The 22,593-nt window shown below is 43.4% G+C and overlaps 1 protein-coding gene across 1 annotated transcript in view; it reads right to left on the bottom strand.

Moving 5' to 3' along the window:
• The window catches only part of DOCK3 (dedicator of cytokinesis 3), a 460,968-nt gene that overhangs the window by 266,807 nt on the left and 171,568 nt on the right, over positions 1–22,593 (bottom strand). The window contains 1 exon segment of the mRNA XM_067568165.1: positions 5,298–5,446. Within this exon segment, the coding sequence (XP_067424266.1) occupies positions 5,298–5,446 (149 nt within the window).

Here is a 22,593-nt window from a genome sequence, read left to right as displayed (position 1 = left end):
TCACTTAAACAATTCTGTTAGTCTACATCCTTCAGAGTCTCTTTTTCAACCAAGAAGAGAGTAATGTATTAGTTTAACAAGAGGGGCCAGCTGAGTCCTTCTCAGTTCATTCAAGTATTGTTCTCCATGGGAGTCCTGATGCAGATGATGAAGGAATGTGGACATAACTAGAGTAAGTTAGGGAGGATAAATTAACTTTTTTCTTTTTTGGTAACTTGCACAGAATTTTACTTTGTGCTTTAATTATAACTTATCCTTCATCCTGGTTGAAGAAAGGTTGTTCTAGGCCTAAGGAGGGTGACATTTCCTCTGAAAAGGTCAGGTGTATGCCATGCATAACGTATCTGTTCATTGCGCTTTGCCTCGGAACTAAGCAAGCCAAGCTTTGTACCTGTTACTTTCTAAGAGCCGATTCTGGGATAGGGCCAGTTTTTGTTTACAGTAATTAATTAATTCCAATTCTAAATTCAACTCTAAATTACTATAAATCCCTCTGGCCGGGGCGATGAGTATCATATCTGCCCTGTCCCTCTTGATTTTCAAGAGAACCTTGAGCAGGAGTGGAATGGAGGGGGGAACGCATACATGAGGGTCCTCGTCCATTCGATGAGGAATGCGTCGGATATCAAGACCGGCTCACGACCCCCAAGCGAGCAAAACCTCAGGCACTTCTTGTTCCAGGACGACGCAAACAAGTCCAGTTGGGGAACACCCCACTTGCGGAAGATGGAAGTCACTACACCTCTGGGTGCAATGACCAGTCATGGCGGGGTAGAAACGACCTGCTGAGGCGATCCGCCTCGTCATTCCTCACCCCCAGGAGGTGAGAGGCAGACAAATGAAAGTCGTGCCTTACTGCAAAGTCCCACAGGCATATGGCTTCCTGGCTGAGGGCTGAGGAGTGCGCATCCCCCTGCCTGTTTATATAAAACATGGCTGTGGTGTTGTCTGTCAGCACTTGCACCACTCTGCCCGCCAGGAATCTAAGGAACACCTTGCATGTTAGTCTGACGGCCTTGAGCTCTTTTACATTGATATGCAGGCGCCTCTCCTCCCCGTTCCAGAGCCCCTGAGTGCCCAGGTTGGTGCTGATGTGGGCTCTCCACCCCACATCTGAGGCATCGGAGATCAGGGTGACCAAAGGGGCTAGATCCCGGAAAGGGACGCCCCTCAACACTGCCCTGGGGGTCCGCCACCAGTTCAAGGAGGCTAGGATGGGGGGAGGGGGGGACACCATGACTACCCTGTTTAAGGGTGTCTGCTTGGCATGTATGCTGAGGCCAACCAAGCCTGGAGTGGCCTGAGCTTGAGGCGAGCTAGCTGCACTATGTACGTGCATGCTGCCATGTGGCCTAACAGCTGAAGGCAATGCCTGTGTTGTCAGGTGCAGCTGGGCGATAATCGCAGTCATAGCCTCGAACTGAGGTTGCAGGAGGAAGGCTCTAGCTTGGGAAGCATCCAGGGTGGCCCCGATGAACTCTGTGCGCTGCACCGGGGTTACAGTTGATTTCTGCTCGTTTATGAGCAGACCCAGCCTGCTGCATGTGGCATATGTGAGGGTCACACTGTCCTGCACGTGGGACCTGGACCTGCCCCTGATTAACCAATCATCCAGGCAAGGGAAAATCTGCACACCTCTGCGCTTCAGGTGGGCAGCTACTACCGCCATGCATTTGGTGAATACCCTGGGGGCCGATGAGAGGCCAAAGGGTAGGGCTGTAAATTGGTAATGGGAACCAGCCATCGTAAATCGAAGGAAACGCCTGTGGCTGGGAAAGATAGATACATGGAAGTATGTGTCCTTCAGGTCGAGGGCGGCATACCAATCTCCTGGATCCAAAGCAAGGATAATGGAGCCTAAGGAGACCATGGGAAACCTGAGTCGCCTGATGTATTTGTTTAGACAGCGCAGGTCTAATAGGGGTCTTAGGCCCCCCTTCGCCTTGGGGATGAGGAAATACCTGGAATAGAATCCTCTCCCTTTCTGATTTTTCGGAACCATTTTCACCACCCCCATGTCGAGGAGGGTGACTACCTCCTACAAGAAGAGTTGCTCATGAGAGGGGTCTCTGAAGAGGGATGGAGGGGGAGGGTTTTTTTGGGGGGGGGAGACGTAAATTGCAGGGCATATCCCCAGAGAACTATCCCGAGGACCCAACTGTCCGATGTGCTGCTTGCCCATTCGGCGTAGAAGGGCCTTAATCTGTCCAGGAAGGGGCGGATCCAGGGAGAAGGCAGGGGTGCCACCCTCAGGCACACTATCAAAATTGGCCCTTTGGATTACCCAACCCCTTGGGGGCCCTGACTGGGAGGCCAAGGACGAGCTAGGGGGCTGATTACGCCTTCTAAACCCTCTGTTTCTGTCCCTGCCCCTGTGGGCTGGAAGGGCCTAGGCGGAGGCCTCGGTTGCTGCTGCACTTGGGGCCGTGACTGCCGCCTGGAAGCCTGGAGCGTGTACAGGCCCAGGGAGCGGAGCGTGGCCCTGGAGTCTTTAAAGCTATGTAACTTAGCATGTGTGTGTTTGGAAAACAGCCCATCTCGTCAAAGGAGAGGTCCTGGATGGACTGCTGCACCTTCTGCGACAGCACTGAAGACTGCAGCCACGAGCAGCGCCTCACGGCAATGGCAGAGGCCACTGCCCTGCTTGCGAGTCTGCAGCATCACAGGACGTTCGCAGGCCCACCCTAGCCACTGTGATCCTTCATCCAGGACCGTGGCAAAGTTCGCGGCCTGGTCCTGGGCAAGGCCTCAGCAAACCGCCTGAGGGAGTCCCATAAATTGAAATTGTACCTGCCCAGCATGGCCTGGTGGTTGGCAATCCTAAACTGTAGGGCTGCCGTTGAATATACCTTGCTCCCAACAAGTCCAGTTTCTTCTTGTCCTTGTTTTTGGGAGTGGACCCCTGATGGCCTTGTCTGTCCCTTTGGTTGGCCGCATCCACCACCAGGGTCCCCGGGGCCGGGTGGGTGAATAGGAACTCAAACCCTTCGGCCAGAACATAGTACTTTTTCTCGGCCCCCTTAGATGTAGGGGCGACCAAGACAGGGGTTTGCCACAGGGCTTTGGCGATTTTAAGGACCCTGTCATGTACAGGAAGGGCCACCCTTGCTGGGGCATCCACTCCCAGCACATTGAAGAGGGTATCCTCTTCCTCCTCCAATTCCTTAATCTCCAGGTTTAGGTTAGAGGCCACCCTCTTGAGCAGCTCCTGGTGCACCCTGAAGTCTCTCAGCAGCGCCATGTGGTCTCTGGAGGCTGCCTCGTCTAGGGAGGAGGACTGCCAAGGTGTAGCCTGAAGCTGGTCCCTCCCATTGGTCCGACTCCTCATCCGAGGAATGGTCCCGACGCCCCTTTTCCGGTGTGGGGGGCACAGATTGAACCCCTCCCGACAGTACCGACTGTGGCCCTGGCCCCATCTGGACACCCCATGGGCCCCAACAAGGCCATTGCTGCTGCCACTGCCCCTGTGGCCAGCAGGGGGCTGGTAGTGGTACCAGCAGAGGTGCATCGTGAGGGCATTGGCTGTCCCTCCGGGAATACTGACTTTTCTGGGACCCCAAGCCTCTAGAGCAGTGGTGCCGAGCCCCTCTCCACTCCTTGGTGCTGTTTGGTGCCAGAGACCACCCTCTCGCCGCCGCCGCCGAGGACACCGCCAAAGATCACTTTCGTCTCCTTGAATGGTGCCTGCGAGTCAATGAGCGCTCCAAAGAGCTCAATGCCGACGACTGGCGTCTCAGCACCGAGGACTTTCAGTGCCGCGTGCTCGGAGAACGGGAGCGGTGCCGTCGGGAGCTTCTCGGTACCGGATGCGATTCCAGTGACTGGCTCTTTGAGGGCAACCTGCTTCTGCGCTGCGAGCTCCGCGATGCCAGGCTCCGCGACGGCAACCAGATGCTGCACCGTCTCTTTGCGCGCAACCTCTTCAGTGCCGCGGACTGGGAGCTAGAGTTGTCCCTTCGTCGCACAGCAGACCTTGAACGGCACCGCCTTCTGCACCCCACCTCCAGCGTCAGCGTCTGGCCTCGGTGCCAAGGGGAACATCTGCTCGACAAGGGAAACTCAGAGCGGCTGCTAGGGGAGCGTTCTCACTCTACCCCCAATGGCCGTCCGGCAGGAGACTCTTCCACCCCAGCCGGGGGTCTCCACCGCCCTTTGGGGGGACCCATTGCGGGCTTGCCCTGGGACACCGGCCCTCTCTCTCTCTGCCAGGGGCGGGGAGGATGCGGGGGCAAGGCCATCAAGGCTCTTGCCGCCTGGAACACCTCCAGTGTCTACGGCACCAGCAGAGGCTGTACCCCAACTCCCTTGAGTCGGGGTTGGCTCTCTGCCTGGAGATGCAGGTACCGGAGAGGACTTGACTGGCCGTGGCTGGTACATCTCCCCACTCGACCCTGCCCTTTCCAGCAGCGCAGGGGAGTGTTCGTGCACTGTGCACGGTTTCTTCTTTTTCTTCTGCGCTGGAGACGTTCCTCAGCGCTGGGTCGAAGTTGGTGCCGGAGATGCACTCTGCACCGAGGATACACTCGGTGCCGAGGTGGAGCCTATTGGCTCGGATGCCGGTTGGAGTGCTGCCTCCATAAGCAGGGCTTTCAACCTGATATCTCTGTCCTTTTGAGTCCTAGGTTTGAAAGCCCTGCAGATTTTGCACTTCTCCTTTCTATGCTCTTTCCCCAAACACCTACGGCAGCAGTCGTGGGGGTCGCTGAGCAGAAAAGCCTTCGGACAGGAGGTGCACGGCTTAAAGCCAGGTGACCCGGGCATGACCTGACCACCTTAAGCCCCTCGGGGCTTCTAATCTATTTCTCTCTAAACTAACACTACTTAACACTACTTAATTATTTAAGGTAATAACAACACAGTTCAACAAGGGGGAATGGTACATGCGAAGAGCAAGAGTCATTCCAGTAACTGTCACGAGTGGAAAGAAAAAACTGAGGGGCCATAGGGTCAACAGTGCCTCATATACCACAGCATGTGTGCAGGACTCCAGGGGGCACCAGAGTTGACCCTACGGGGTCTGCTAAGGGGAAAAAAGTTCCGGGAACCCGTGCACGGTGGCGTGCACTCACCTATATTGGAATGGACATGAGCAATCATTCGAAGGAGAATTGTTCGTTTTTAGAATTTTTAATTATACCTATGGGGGAGAAGGTATGCTGTGAGCTCAGAGTGTAAAAAGTGATATTTGGTTTCAGCTGCCAAAAAGAAGATAGTTCTACTGTTTGCAAATTTCATTAACACAAAAAACATTTTATATGAATTAAAAAAGATGGCACCCAGTTGGTACCTGTACTTACTCATTACCCCAGTCCAGTCGCACTGTAAGGTGTCTCTTCACCTCTCGCACCTGATCCTGTGTCAAGTGACCTGACAGTAGCTGTCTACGTAGGTCAATAAGTTCATTCATCACATGGCGTAGTTTGTAGAAAAGATCTATCTTATGCTTCTGTAAAAGTATATTTTGGTGGTAAGAAAAAAAAAAGGGGGGAAAAAGAGAAAAATCAAATGAGATATTATAATCAATTATCCAACAAAAAAGGCAACTCACAAAAGAATCACTCTTCTTCTCATATATGCATCAAGGTCACGAAGCTTCCATAAAATAAATAAATACAAACTCCAAGCTCCTTTTTCAGGTTGTCACAGTCATACAGTTTATTTTGCTTCAAAAAGTAACCTCTATAATAGCTTCTGTTTTTAAGTATGCATAATTTTTTTAAAAATTAGAAAATTAGAGCTTTTACTATTTGTTATTACTAGAACTGCTATTAAGTTCACAAAAACACAACCAGTTGTAAACCCCGAAATGGAAATGTCTGCTAATTGCTGTGGCCTTGAATATTATAACAGTACTAGAAAGGTAGATGGATCACAAGGCAGAATTAGGTAATGTTTTCTTGCCTGAGGCCTAACTCTCAGAAAGAGAAGGAAAAACCCCATGAATTTATATGTATCTAATTACATCCTGCTCTTTAAAGTGTGCCTAAACCTCAAAATGGAGCAATTGCAATTTAAATCACTTGATTTTTTCCTCCCCAATCATTGATTTAAATCAGGTTCAGCCTTTGTAAAACTAATATGAAAAATTGGTCTTTTGCAACTTTAGATTAAAATTTATAATATACTAAATTATAAATACTGGTATTTTAATGCCACTACTGGGAGGCTGTCTTATTTGAATATTACACAAAAGCCTATTGGCAAAAAACAAATTATTGAAAATTAAGGCAAACACTCAAACAGGTACATAAATTTTGTACATGTACCATCCCATTAACTTAAATGGGACTACTTATGGCTCTGAATCTGCACTACTGATGTCCATGCGAATTTTAATTTTAGCTTCAATAGCAGCAAGATCAATCAGTATGTGCTTAAAAGTAAGCATATGCATTAGAAGGTAAACATTTGTATTTTTACTATATTTTCATATTATAAAATCTGAATAACAAAATTAATTTGCTTCATTTTTAACAATAAGAAGTTATCTAGACTTTTAGTACATTAACAAAATTATTGCAAACTCTTTTATACACAGGCCAAAAATTTCAAGGATAGGAGTCTAAAGGCTCTTAGGCCCATATTTAGGCACCTAAAGATGGGATTTTCTGAAGTACCTAAGAGCACAAGTCCCACTGACTTCTAACTGCAAACCTTGATAGAGAAACACAGCCTGATTACAGGATTTCAGCTTTCCTGATGTGTGGAAGTTCAATATATCAGAAAGCAGTATTGGTTACAAATACCGCATGGTTACAAATCATTTACTATCAATGTTGTGTTATTCTCACAATAAAGATGATATTGAAGCCCTGTACTTGTCTTTTTCAACACAGATGAGCATTTTAAGTGAACAATTTCTTAATAGAAAAAAACTCCATGTAAAATTAAAATGTTTTACTAACTAGGAAACTAAAGAAACAAGTATGAAATATCCATTTTAGCACAAAGAGTATAAAATGGGTGGAAGGTAAAGAGCTAGAAACAGGTAAACAAAAATGTGATTTAAATACAATAAAATCAATTATTTTTAAAAAAAAATCATTATTTAAATAATAAAAATATCATGATTTTTACCCACTCTGTTAACCCCATATAGAGATGTAGTCATCCATCAATACCTGTAGCGTACCACATGTCTAGAATACAGAATTAGCTCAACCCATAGGTTTCAATCATAGTCATTTTGTTGCCCTCTGTCGAATTCCTATTTAGTCAAATCAATTTGGCCTTATGAATTCAGTTTTCAAAGCAGGTCTTTCTTATGCACATAGGATAGGATTTTTAGAAGTGTTCAGCATTGGTCTAACTCTGCACCCATTGCAGTCACTGGTAAAACTCCCAGGATGATATCCTGGCCCTACTGAAGTCAATGGGAGTTTTGCCATTGAATTCAATAGTTCCAGAATGTTACTCCCATTGATTTCACCGGGAGCAGAGCTCAGCCAATACCAAACATTTTTGAATATCCCATCTGTAACTCTTAAGGTACTAAGGTCCAGGATTTAACTGGAGTACCTAATACCAACTAAAAACATAGGCATAGATCCCCAAAACATGTCTATCATAAATCAAAAGAATGAAAAATATTTAGGTCCATATTAACATAAGTGGTAATAAATCACAACAAAATAATTCTTCACAATGCCAGCAACAAATACAGGCAACACATATAGGATCTTGGGGCCAGATCAACAAAGGGATTTAGGTGTCTAACTCCCAGATTTAGGCACTTATGTCTCAGTTTAAGCAGCGCTGAGATCCACAAAATGGCCACTCAACTGCTGCCTGACTAAACTCAACAAATGTCTAAATTTTTGGCTGTAACAGTTCCATGTGCTTCAAAGTTTCTGCTCCTGAGCATGTGCACTGCTGCTTCACTGGAGGCATCATTCCAGATGCCTATCTCATGTCTCAGACCCAGTGCGATCCTCAAACCAAGCAAAGAAAGGCATAGCTCTACCTATCTTCCCTGTGGGGACTGATTAATTAGGCATGCTCTGAGCACACCTACTTCTACAAGAAAAAGAAGAAAGAAGCAGCAGCACAACAGTTCCCTTATAACCTTTAGATGAGTGGTTAGGGTACTCAACTGGGATGTAGGAGATTTCCCTTTTCAATTCTCCTCTCAGTCTGATGAAAAGGGATTTGAATAAGTGTTCCCAACCTCTGAGGTGAGTGCCAGAGCCACTAGATTATGTGATATGCTGATATGGGTCTTTTTTCATCTCTTCTGTTGAAGCCATTCCACTTTAACTGAATAATTAAATATTAACTTGCCCAGAGCAAATGAATCACTTTATAGTCCAGTGGTAGGGCACTCACCTGAGAGATAGGGAATTCTGTTAAAATCCTTCTCAGAGGAGAATACTGAATTGGGGTCTTCTACATCCTGGATAAGTACCCTAACCACTGGGCTAAAGATTCTAATCTAGACTACCTCTGTCTCTTTCTCCTTCTCCCCACTCCCTGATATTTTGTGTTAAATTAGCCAGGTGCCTAACTCATTCTTGCAAGAAACAGCTTTGGCACCAGAAATGGGGTGCCTAGATGTGGACTGCAATTCAGCCCTCCTTGGGCCTGGATTTAGGTGCCAACTCTACTAAAGGGGTGGAGTTTGCAATACCTACATCCCTTTGTTGATCTGGCCCTTGTGTCTTCTCTTTAATTATAATTGATGGACAAGTACCAAGGAGCAGGATTTTAAAATCATTTCTTCCTATGCTTTTTTAATAAGACGGGAGAAGCACAGTTTAAGTGAAAATTAAAAATAAAATTGGCAAAATAAGTAAATTGATTTTATTGTTTACAGAAATACACAGAAGGAACCACCTTCAAAGTTTTAAAGAAAATGATGGTGGAAATAAGTAAAAAACTGCAACCATTCACTTTGCAGTTTAATTATACTTTGTTATAATAAATCCATTTCCTCAAAACTTAATGTTTGTTTTTCCAGGAGAGTACTTTTCAGTGCATAGAAACAGAATAGCAGTTTGCTGTTCTATTAAACAATCACTAAAACACTAATATGAAAAAGTAGTAGTAATTTATTTTATCTCTGTTGTTTTAGGGTCCAGTTCTGCAAAGAGATCCACGTGGATGGATCCTAACCCCGATACCTAATGGGATACGTAAGTGAACATCAGGGGCTACTTGCAGGGATCTAAAACTGCCTCCTTTTAGCCATGAAGGAGTAAACTACTCCTAATTAACAACTAACTCAGAACAAATATAAAAGTGCTTAGCTTTTATTCCACTACAGTTATTTACCTAAACAATGAAGAGTTTTGACACTTTAAATATACTATCCACAGTAAATAACTGAAGGGCCTGGTTGGGTAGGAAAGACTGAATACTGATGAACTATTGACTGATGAAGGGAGCTGACACAGTGAGGTTATCAAGAATAATAATGCTTACCTGTAAAAGGCACATTAACTCTTAACAGTGAAAAGGGAACCTAATGCAAGCACAATATTCCCAGAATATGATCTTTTTCTTGTTAATAATCTGAGACAGATTATTGCGCATTTGTAAAACTGACCTCTTCATAATGCAAAGACTAACATTCGTACAGAAAAAATCCATGTATTTTATAATGAATTTGGCGTACAGAGATTATAATAACCAACTGTAGCAGTTATAAATTAACAGAATTTCAGTTATGATCTTTATAGGAATTTTTGAAATGCTGGAAAAAATGTGGAGAAAGTAATATGACATTCTGGATGGACAGTGAAGCTTGAGAGGAATGATATTAACTAGAGAATGAATGTTTTAGGAGAAGCACTGTCTTTCTCCATCATTTACTGCATATTCCCAGAAATAAACAAATGTTTAAATGGAGTTAAGATTGAAAATGTATACTGGTAATTTGACACCATGCAATAATCAGGCATTTTAGTACTTGATTCAGTTGATTTTTAAAGACACACGAGATTTTCCCCCTTATATTGTCATTAGAAAACAGAGTTAAGATTGGTTGAGTGCCCTCATTGTCCATTTCTAGATCTTAACACATTTGGATTTCTTTTAAGGTTAACCAGAAAGAGAAATTACTGACCAGTAATAACTGTTCTTTGAGAGTTGCCTTGGTGCAGTCATACTTTTGGGATATGGCACCCATGGCATCAAGCTGCAGAAGTGCTTCCAAAACCAGTGACAAGGTGGGTAAGAGATATTCTCACCCACCCTGTCTCTCAGATATCCTGGGACCAACATGGCTACTACAACAATACAAACAAAATTGAAAAGCAGTGTCTGTTGGGGAACGCATGAGAGATCTTGCATGAGGGTGACATCACTGCCCTACCCTATGTAAAGGGGTGTACCTCCAATTGCCTCAGTTCCTTTTCCATAACTATAGAGTCCAGATGTTAACTAGAACTCAGAGGCAGAGAGGAAGGTGGGCAAGAAGTGTGAAATACACGTAAGTGACTCTCGAAAAACAGAAGTTCTTGGTAAGTGTGACAGACATAGAAATGCTTTTGGAGCAGAAATGCTCATCTTTGGAGCAGTGCTACTTCCTACCCTTCTCTGAGGTCATTGATGCGAGAATGGAGCAGCCAACTGGGGCATCATGACTGACAGCACAGGCACTGGAGTTGGAATCTTGACTCATAGGGGTAGTCATGAAGTGGGACTGAATTCCTCCTTTTGATGCCCAAGAAGGCTTGCAAAGAAAGCTCCAGGAGGAACAGTTTTATTAGGCAGGCCTCTCTAGCTTTTAGAGTACACTTGGAGAAGGAGCGACATTTGGAACATCGCTCAGGAATACATCCCTCTCCTAAACAAAAGAGGCATCTGGAGTGTCTATTGTTAAGTCGCATTGAAGCTTCATATGAGAGACAGGTTTTGAATGCCAAGGATTTCATTTCTGCCACATTACTAAAGCCCAGTACAGTGGCTATGTCTGCTCTATAAACCAAATACCTGATTTTTAAAAAATGTGCCAACACACTGGAGTCCCCGTCATCTGATTAGCACAGCCACAGCTTCAAGCATCAATACAGTTGTCTATAATGAATAAACTAATGGTAGTCATTAATTACTTCCAACATCACAATACCTGATCTCATCTCTGCTCATTTTTTCAATAGAGTTCAACATGTTGACGTCCTGAATGATGTATCACTTAGAAAAAAAAATAGTGAGATGCAAACAGCTCCTGGCATGGGCTGAAGAACAAGGGAGAGAGGAATTGGGGGACACAACCCTGGCATAGTGCCGAAAATGGAGGACTTTGGTATAGGGTGAGGGGGGAATGTGGGGCACTCAGAACCTCTGGGATGGGAGGGATGGGGTGACCCTAGTATAGGTAAAAATGGGAATGGGGGAACACACAGAGCCCATGCAATGGGAGACCCTGGAATGGGGGGGGGGGCGCTAAAAGAACCCCTTGATGGGCAGGGAGATTGGGAGATCCTAGCATGACTGGGGGGAAAGGAGAAATGGAGGACTTAGGGGGAAAGGGGAAATGGGGTTGCGTACAGAGCCACTGGCATGGGGGGAGAATGGGGACCCTGGTATGGGAGGAAGTGGGAAATGGGGGGCAAAGAGAAACCTTGGAAGTGGAGAGATTGGGAGAGTTACAGGAAGTCCTGGAAACAGAAGAGGACAGGAGGGTGGCACACAGAGAGCTTGTGAAGAGGAATGGAGGGATGCAAGGAGTCCTGGGTGTGGGGCAATAAGCTCAGGCCACACAAGCTATGGAGTGTGCAATCCCTAATACAATTAATTGTAACTCAAAGTACCTAATACTTTTACTTGCATTTTCTCCCAAAATTTATGCAATACTCAAAATTTTAAGTGCTGTCATTTTGGGCAAGGGAGGATATGCTCTATTTTTTCATGAATAATAAAGAAGTTAAATTCCAACTTTAAGTGCAACACTCAACTCACCCTTACCTATGGAGCCATACCTTATGCATCAATAGACAAAAGTAAATCAAAACCAGCAAAAATCATTCAGATTAACATCATCAAATGTAATCAACATATCCCATAAAATAATTACTTAAAATGACCTAGCCACACTAGTCATTTGAAACAATACAAGTCTTAGGGTCTGGGAGGCCTGGAAAGAAGCCAGCAGAGAAACATCTATAAATATCATACTGCAATTAATATATTTACTCACTAAATTACAAACATACTAATTATTTTAAAGCACTCAAATTTTACTTGGTACTGACTAATACACATAGGAAAACACAGATCCTGGCCAATGATCTTGTAATCTAAACACAAAAACAACAGAATATTTTGGAAAATTTAGAATATGGTACTAACTTGAAAATGGGTATTGTTTGTCTGCTATGAAGTGTCAGATTTTATTGATGTGTGTCAGTATTTTTGCACATCACATAAGATACTAAGGGTGAGATTCTGTACTGTGCCGCTAAGTGATGAAGCACAGAACTCTCCACCCAGAATAGTGTGTGTCTAAGAGGTCTATTAGCTGCCTTTGTCTGGGCTGATTCTGGGCTGATTCTGGAAGCTGGAGAGGACACCAGCATAATTTAAGACAGTTGTTGGGGACCTGTCTAAATTACAGCATCTTCCCCAGTCTGCCCCGTGGGATGCAAAGCTGTCTGGAATGTCCACAGTGCTGCATGGGTGCATGCTGTCCCCAACATATCCTTCCTAATCCCAACCTCACTCCAGCACTCTGCTACACTGGTGCTTATAAGGGGGGCTGCAAAAGGCAGCTTTCTTACAGTTTCCCTGACTTCTTCCATACCCCCTCCTCGGGTCAGACCACACCCTTTTAGGGTTCCTTTATGCCAGTAGTTCTCAACCTATTTACCATTGTGTGCCACATATGCAGATCTCTATATATTACGTGGGCCGCATCCACACAATATATATGTATACCTGAATGGCCCTGAGGATGACCTATGGGCTGCAGCTGTGTGCTGACAGAGCTGCAAGCAGCCCGTGGGCCAAGAACCACCGCTTTATGCCATTCTAGCATAGTGTAAAGGGGTGAAAGTGGAACTCAAGATCTCACCCATAATATTCAGGAGGACTTTTAATGAAGACAGACTGAATACATATCACACTAGAGTAGGGAAGATATTCTAAATGTACAGTGAAACATGGAAGGTAGCACAAAAATCAACAGGAAAAGGAAACAATGGGAGTGAACATTAGAAGGGCAAAAAGGGCAAGGAGGGATGTGATGTTTTGTCCCTCTATAGTAAGTGCTCAATTAATATGTTCCTATAATGGAGACTCTGACTAAGCACAATTTTATCAAGTGGCATTGACAATTTAAGCCATAAAAATAGAGAAACGAGATGGAATATTTTTATATAAAATTTTTGCTCAGTTTTTAATATTATCCAAGTGATGCTCTAGTAAGGGTTAACTATTTAAAGATTCATAAATGGCACCCAATGCCCCTGCTAGTGGGTGCCTCTCACCAATTAAAATACATATACATTGGTAAAGTAAACACTCTGAAAAAAAGATGTGGTAAAAAGGCTCCCAAACTATTCTTATCCAGCCTGTTAAATCCAATCTAATCCAAGCTGTTAAAATTAATTCTATGTTCAAACAAAGGACCATGTCCTGTCCCTTTTTCTTTCATAACTTCTCCATCCAAACAGCTAAATCACTGCCCTATACCTCAGTTATTTCCCTCACTTGATTACTACACACTATTTGTAACAGGTCTTTCCTATATTAAATTTGCCTCTCCCTCCAAACTGTCCAAAATACCAATGCTAAATCACCTTTCTCACTCACTTCTTAGAACACCTCATACACCTCCATCCCTTTCTTTCATAAATTTTACTTCCTTTCTTTTACATTGTGAACTACATTCAAAATTCTTGTCCTTTTTTTTAAGGCTCTACTGCATGCAGCCCTGGCATAAGTCTCCACCTTTATCTTTCTTCAGACCCTCATAAAAATAATCCATCCTTGATGCCAGTATCAATACCCATTTCATCTTCTCATAAAAGTCTCTCTGTGCTATCTTCCATCCTCCTCTGCATACCTGGAATGTCCTTCAAAAATTTTGTTTTATTTCTCAAATTTCTATTAAGTCCTTCTTTTAGATTGCAAGCACTCCTTCAGTCTTGTGTTTCTTCTTAAAAATCATTGAACACTACTTGTTAAAAAGAATAAATAAAATTAATAATAGTATTTATACTAATAAAGGAAGGTCTGAGCCTCTATATTTTATATTGCACCCTGAAGATTATCAACTTGGGATCTGGCAGATTCTAGAACTGGCTTTCTCAAAGTTCATGATCCCAGGCACTATCAGCAAGAGCAACCCAGAAGATCACAACCACTATGATAGAACAGGGATTCTTCAGAAAATATAGAATATAAGTCTTTTTCGATTGAAACCCTCACCTTCAGCTGTACTCTCAGAAGCAGAAATAGCTAGTGCAGAGCTATGAGCTGGTACTAACAAACATAACAGCATGACTCATTCAAAAGATGAGCTGTTATGTTCCACGCTAACTGAATCTTCTGGGTGCTTTTCAAGAGTAGTGTATGATAAAGTACATGGCAGTAATCTAGACTTGAGGTTATAAAGGCAATTTATTCTGAGGAGGAGCTATCTGTTGTCTGCATCAGAGAAGAGACTGGAAAGATCATTCCATTCTAATCCCATATTTTCAAAGATTCTAAATTTTAACAAACATGTACTTCTTAGAACAACATTTTTTATATTTGTTCTCAGGCCTGAACAAAATCTGTCCAGCTATGTGAAGATGAAAAAATCCATACTTTTCATATAAAAAATTTCAGATACTTGCATTTAAATAGTTAAAAAACAGTTTTACTTCAAAACTTAATTGTTGGCATATTCATAGTACTGAGTGAAGAATGTGACCTTTGCTAAGTTTAAAAACACTAGGTTGTGGGTTTGGGATTTTTTTTGTTTTGGGGTTTTTTTTTTGGTTAAAGTAATTTGGGTACTCCAAGTTACTGCTTCCATAGATATGCTCTTGGAGTTATGTGCCCATATGCAATCACACTGGAAACAGTAAAAGCTATTAGCTAGCTAGGAAACATGGAGAATGACACATGCACTGCATATTGCATAGATTATGGGTCTAATTATTAGTTCCTTTGTTACTGCAATCAGTGCAGCAATAGAAGGGGGAAGGGCAAAGGGGCCTTTAAACAACCTCTGTGCTTCCTGTATTCTGGGTTTTCCCAGGAACATGTCCACACCTGAGAATAAGTTAGACTGCTGTAACTACTGCTCAGCCAGGCCATAGTCTCCTAAGGGCTCCAAGCCACGTGAGAACAGACAGCTGGAATGCAGCACTCCTTGGGATACAGCCCATCCCTACCTGTGAAAACCCTTTGCTGAAAGCCAGCACAGAGTTGTTCTGACAACTTCACATCAGCCAGGAAACTCCATCTGCTGGGGGGTATTTCTACACATTTCCTTTTCTTTTATTACACCACTAAGGGTCTAAGCCAAAAAAGAGATCTGGGCCCAAGTCATAAGAGAGATTTCAGCCCAAGTGTGTAAAAGAGAAGTGAAAGCCTCAACCATTTAATTTCCTATTTTGTTCCACCTGTTAGAGCACCTAGATAATGTCACCTTGATAATGTGCACTAACAGTGAGACCCCTTATAAATTAATGCATTTTGCAAGTGAAAAAATAAAAAAGCAACAATAATTCATCACAAATTATATTTTGGTCATTTATTTTGACAACTGAAGTTTAATTTTAATTTATAGTATTTAATTGCACACGAGTAAATGTTCTGTCATAAATATTGTAAAAATGATGAATTCTTAGAAATGTGAAATCAATACAGCTTTCAGCTATTACATCTTTACTGAGAAGTGAAGCGAGAATACTAAAATGTTACCAATGTTTTGCTGTAGTTGTGTTAATATTATTTAGGTAATAATTAAATGGTTGTTTATATGAGTGACATTATTGGATTGAAAAAGGAAAATCTATATTATTGTTTTTATATCCTGAAGTTTTCCTTTAATGCCATCTAAAATGATAGGACAGACCTCCTGGGTGGTTTCAGTCAACATTGATGGATAGACTATTTAAAAAAGTTGGGGCTCAAGTAGTAGAAGAACTGTTCTCACAAAACGTATTTGTGCAGCACTGAGCACAAGGAGGTACCAATCTTGTTATGTCTGTAGTTGGGCAAAGTTAGGATTCTGATCCACTTGAAGAATGATAGTCCTGATTTGCTTGCTCTCTGAGAAAAAACCTAGAGTCCTATGGATTAGGAAGCAAGATCCTATGTAAAACACACCTTGACAAGGAATTAATTAACCTTTCTGAAATTATTACAGATCTGTTTTGCTGAGGAATAATGAGTATTTTAAGTAGGCTAGATCGTTTGAAGAAAAGACTCTGATCAAGAGATTGCTGAGATGGGGTACAATCATTTTACACTAATCTGTCAAAAGTAATTGTAGCCCAGGTCTGAAAGGCTGAAGTCTGCCCCCAAGTCCTGGGGTAGAAAAAAATCTTTGTTCATTTATGGAACAAAAGACAGGGAAAAGGGACTTGGCTGTGATGTTACTGGATGACAGATTGTCATAAGGAAACAAGCGGAGTTCCCCAGGGGTCGGTCCTGGATCTGGTTTTGTTCAACATCTTTATTAATGATCTGGAGGATGGGGTAGATTGCACCCTCAGCAAGTTTGTGGACGACACTAAGCTGGGGGGAGTGGTAGATACCCTGCAAGGTAGGGATAGGATACAGAGTGACCTAAACAAACTGGAGGATTGGGCCAAAAGAAATCTAATGAGGGTCAACAAAGAAAAGTGCAGAGTCCTCCACTTAGGAAGGAAGAATCCCATGCACAGCTATAGACTGGGAACCGATGAGCTGGGCAGCAGCTCTGCAGAAAAGGACCTGGGGTTAACAGTGGATAAAAAGCTGGATATGAATCAGCAGTGTGCCCTGGTTGTCAAGAAGGCTAATAGCATATTGGACTGCATTAGGAGGGGCATTGCCAGCAGGTCACGGGAAGTGATTATTCCCCTCTATTCAGCGTTGGTGAGGCCGCATTTAGAATATTGTGTCCAGTTTTGGACCCCCCACTACAAAAAGGATGTGGACAAGTTGGAGAAAGTCCAGCGGAGGGCAACAAAAATGATTAGGGGGCTGGAGCACAGGACTTATGAGGAGAGGCTGAGGGAACTGGGCTTGTTTAGTCTGCAAAAGAGAAGAGTGAGGGGGGATTTGATAGCAGCCTTTAACTACCTGAAAGGGGGTTCCACAGAGGATGGGGCTAGGCTGTTCTCGGTGGTGGCAGATGACAGAACAAGGAGCAATGGTCTGAAGTTGCAGGGCGGGAGGTCTAGGTTGGACATTAGGAAAAAGTTTTTTACTAGGAGGGTGGTGAAGCACTGGAATGGGTTACCTAGGGAGGTGGTAGAATCTCCATCCTTAGAGGTTTTTAAGCTGAGGCTTGACAAAGCCCTGGCTGGGATGATATAGCTGAGGTTAGTCCTGCTTTGAGCAGGGGGTTGGACTAGATGATCTCCTGAGGTCCCTTCCAACTCTAATATTCTATGATTCTAGTAATACCTGTTATGTCTGGAAGAGTAAAAAGTTGTTTTTGTTAACTGGAATAACATAAGGACTTGAAAATATACAGGTAAAACATTCCTTTCAGTTATAAAAGCACTATATAGAGAGAATTATGAACTTCTGAAAACACAAACCAATGAGAAATGTCACACACAAAACAGAGATTACAACTGCAGTTTATTACTCTAAGTAATGAAAAATGAATTCTATTCAGTTTGCACTATAGAGATACTCTAGCAAAGCAAACAAACAAACATAAAAAAGGAAGCAAATTTTACATCTCATTCTCAGAACGGGTAAGAAATGAAACAAATTCCAGGGCAGATGAATGCCCTGGAGAAGATTTTGTTTTTCATATAGCACACAGCAGCTGTTCAGTCATTGCATTCTCTCCCTGGTGACAGTACACAGGAAAAAGAATGACAGCAATGATTCCGACAGTATAAAAAAAGTGTACTAAATATACATAGTGAGCTACTCTGGCCATCCAGCCAGTATGAAGTGATATAAAAGCTATTCCTCCCTTTTTCCCTTTACAATATACATGCTTTGTGTACAAATAGCCAAACGAAAAAAAGGTAAACTTATGGTGTTCATGCTTTAAAACAACATTACATTTATAAATAAATGGGCGACAGGACAGATAGCCCTGTAAAAGGTGGCAGAGGAAGGGGAGGGGGCTTAAGGAGTCTCCCACCAGCCTTGTACAGGAGCCAGCAAAATCCCACTATTTCCACTCATGTGAGAACAAGGGTTGCATGAACTAGAATCCCCAAAGAAAGCAGGAGGCATGGGCTGGGGAAGGGCTATGACTCTGTTCCCCAAACTAGCTAGAGTAGCTGAGTGGACATGCGATAAGTGGAAGCACAACACAGGAGCACACTGCTTCCTGCAAAATAGTGTTGCCCAAAGTGTGGGGTGCACGGCCCCCTCCCCCGAGGCATGTGAATAACAAGACAGAATGTGTGGACAGACTTCTTAATTGCTCTCCTGTTTCAGATTTCTTTCAAGTCTCTAGCTGTTACAATAGTGCAGAAAACCTTGACAATGTAACCAATGCAGGAATGTATGCCAGAGTTTGGAGAAAGCCTGAAATGGAGGTTATTCACCCATAAAAAGAGGTTCTTAGAGATGTGTGGTCCCTATGATCTTGTTTGTACTCCATAAGTGGGTATGCATGTGCTCCATGCACCTGAGACTAGTGCTTTGTAGCAAGCAGTGTCTGTTGCAAATTTACACAGAATCCCCAGGATCCAAGGAGACTCAGTAAAAAGATAGTTACTGACTGGACCTCCTGACTGGATTTCCCATAAGCAGCCATTCATTCAGTTATGGGAAGATGGTGGAACCATTTCATCTCATCTGGACCACCGCCACTGAGAAGACCTTTGTGAAGACCCTAGGTGCTGTGACTAGTCCAAATGGAAGCTCTTTCAAGGAGCGGATCATCGACACCAGTGTAACCAGTGAATTCTGCCAAGTGAATACAAGTATTTTACTACCAAAGATCAAGAATGGGCCTCCAGCCTCCATTTTTCTTGGCAACTACAAAATATGATGTGTAGAACCCTTTGCCCTGATGCTGAGGAAGTATTGTATGGTTTCCCACTGGAGGAGAGAACTCACTTCCTGATAGAGAATCTCTTCCTGAAGAGGACTGGTATCGGGGTCTGAGTGGAAGGAGAGTGGAAATCGATAGTGTAGCCAAAGTGGATGATCTCTAGTACCCACTTGTCTGTTATTGCCCTCCAGTTGTGTATGAAGAAGATAAGAGGGCCACCACAGTTTGGGAAGCAGTATGTAATGTCATGGATAGAAATAAGCAGGTCTTGAACATCCAATCAAAAGAAACCTGTAGTGGTGTGTGGCACTGGGCAGCAGTAGTTGAGGTTGAGAAAGCTGTATATCTGAGTTTATGTACCCTCTACCTTTTTACATGGCAGCCCTCATGCACTGGTGATAAAACACCTGAGGAAGGGGTGTGGGTCTGTACATTGGTTTGTGGTGATTTCTCTTCGAGGCTGGTGTGTAAATGGCCAAGAGCAGAGGGTTCTCATAGAGTCCTTAAAGGAATGAAGTTACTCATCTGTCTTCTCACTGAAGAGACTGGACTCAAACAGAAAGCACTCAATGGTATTTTGGAACTCACCCTGAAGAGTGAAGCCACCATTTGCATCTTATGACAAGGGCTGTAGCAATGGCTCTAGGTACAATATTGGCTGCATCTACTGCTGCTTTTAAGGATGTTTTAGCCACCAGCTTGCCTTCATCAATGAGAACTTGGAATTGGGCCCTGCCTTGTCTTTGAATTCCACAAATTTAGCATAATTTGTGAAACTATATAGTTAGGGCCTGATAGTTAGTGATCCCAAATTGGAGGCTGTTAGATGAGAAAACAGTCCAACCCAGAAGATCAAGTCATTTATCACCCTTGAGTTGGCCTGGGGTGCTGTAAACCGGATCACTGTGCCACCAAGGAATTCGGCACTGGGTGCATGCGACACTAAACACCCCTGTATTCACACCCTACACACTACTGTAATCATCTTTATACAAAATGTGTCTTGTGAGGTACCACATGAATAATATTATTAAGTAGTGTGTGTATGCAGCAGTTATTAAGAGTTATGGATATATGCTAGAATTATAACGAAAGAGTGTTTAAACCAGATATGATGGGGAGTTGGTAAACAGGACTGCCTTAGACAAAAAACGTGTATCTGATTCTCTGAACAGCCAGATGTTCAGGAAAAGACAATGAAGGTCCACTTTTACATATTAGGTAAACAAAGCTATTAAGCTAATAGGCGGGGGAAGAAAGTTCATGGCACATCCTTCACCACCAGACTCCATCTCGCCTTCCTCTCAGCTTGAATAAACTTTACTTTGAGATGTAACCCTTAGAAGAATCAATTTCAAAGGTTTACTTGTCTATAAAGACAGGGGAGATGAACCTCAAGTGATAAGCAATTGACATTACTACTGTATTATAGAAGTATATAGAGTATGGTCTTTTCTGAAAGCTAATGACACACTAGTGACTAATATCATTGTGAAATGTACGTATTATCACTATGTGAGGAAATATGGATACTTAATGATATTACATTTTAAAGCCTGTGTTCAAACAGGGAGGAACAGGAGACAAGGCAGCTATTTACCTGTCTTCTATGTAAATTAAGCATGCTGGAATCAAAACAATGGAAGCCCCATTTTCATACAGGGGGATGGGAACCCCACGATAAGGGAAGAACAGTATGAGGTCATCCTGCCTCTTGAAACAAGGTAATTGAATTTTGGAAGATATAACCAAAGACAGAAGCCATCTTTGGCATCCATCACTAAAGAGACACAAAGGAACAGAGCTCTTGCAAACTGAGAAAGACGCTTCCTTCAACCAATATGAAGGGGGGAGGGACGCAGTGGCCTGAAGTCTCTGGAAACTGAATATAGGTGAGAAACGTGCTTAAGCAAAGATCATTCACCTAGAAAGACAAGGGAAACCAGCCTCTTGTACATCTGTGGAAAGTCCTGATTGAGGGAAAGTCAGCCATGGCTTGGAAGAAGGAAGATTGGTGAGACACACCATCCTGAACAAAGCCTGTACTTTGCTAGATTTAGTTTTAAACTTTTAGATGCATTTTCACTTTTATTTGCTTGTAACACTTTCTAACTTTATCTCTTATACTTGAATTCACTTAAAATCCTATCTTCTTTTGCTAATAAACTTGTTTTACTATTAATATAAACCAACGCAGGGCTCTGTTTAAATGGAAGGGTATATTTACCCCAGTTCTGTTAATAAGCAACAATGTGGTTTTGCCTCTTTAGAGGAACAAACAAACATTATTTCTCTGAACTGTCCAGGAGAGGGCTGGACATTAAAGTGAACATTGTTTTGGAAAAATCTGGGACTGGGAGTGTGTTGGGTTACCTTGCTGGTTGTAATCATGATTGGTAAAAGCCAGAAGGGGTCTGTGAAGCTATAGACAGGCTGCTGGGGTCAAAGTGACTGAATCTGGGCTGGCTGCTTAACGCACAGACACCTGCATGCTTATTGCTGACTGACAGCATCCCAGGCTGGGAGATGCAGCACCAAAGCATTGTAAGACACCCAGGGCTGCAAGGCAAGTGGTGACATAATTCCATACTGGTCTGGATTGCACCTCAAATGCCTTTATTGTGGGTAAACAGGAATTCTGCCCCTTTTGCTGGGCTGAAGTAACACTTTTCTGCCCTTTCTGGGATAGGGGCACAGGAGGCAGGCATATGCCACACCATCCTAGCAGGTTCCATAACAGCCTCATTGTTCTCATTGGGAGAGCCACCCTGCTAGGGTCAGAGGGAAGAAGGATGTCCAGGAGTCTATGTTGTGTGTTGTAGACCTCCTGAAGAGGGATCTGAAGTTCAGATGCAATCTTCTTTAAAAGTCCCTGATATTGCCTGTGATCATCAAGCAGGGATGGAGATGGAAGAGCAAGAGCCCCATCTGGTGAAAAGGACGGCAAATCTGGTTTGATTCCCTCCTCTGCATACTCCCCCTGAGTCTGTTGGACCAGCTAGGGGAAGATGGTCAGTGGGATTTCTGCATTGATCTGGAATGCCTAGGATATGGAACCACGACACCTAGGAAACAGATCCCTTAGGCCAAAATAAGGCCAACATGATGAGTCGACTGGCTGAGGAGTCCCCCAAGGCACTCAGAACCATCAGTGTCTGATAGGAGGATGGCTCCAAGACCTCCTTGATGATCTGTCTAGGGTGGTCTCCCACCAAGGGGGCAAAAGTTCATATAGAATGTCATTCTTCCAATGAGAAAGTTGGCTCATGTTCTACCGGTGGTGCCAGCGGTAGAATGCTCCAATATGTATTGGGAGAGAATTTGTTTCTCCCCAAAATAGTGGTCTCTGGGGTGGGAATGTCTCTCATGAGGAATGGACCTGATTAGAGAAGAGATTGTGCGTAGGATAACGCAAAAATATCCTGCACTGAGGTAAAAGTTTCAGTTCAACCCAGAGTACATGGAGTACCAGAAGTTGG

Source organism: Emydura macquarii, unplaced genomic scaffold, assembly GCF_026122565.2.
Source record: "Emydura macquarii macquarii isolate MOO-44397 ecotype Brisbane River unplaced genomic scaffold, CSIRO-AGI_Emac_v2 contig_2846, whole genome shotgun sequence".
In the NCBI taxonomy this organism is placed as follows: Eukaryota; Metazoa; Chordata; order Testudines; family Chelidae; genus Emydura; species Emydura macquarii.
Note: the sequence above shows the minus strand (reverse complement) of the source record. Positions and strands in the feature narration are given on the sequence as shown.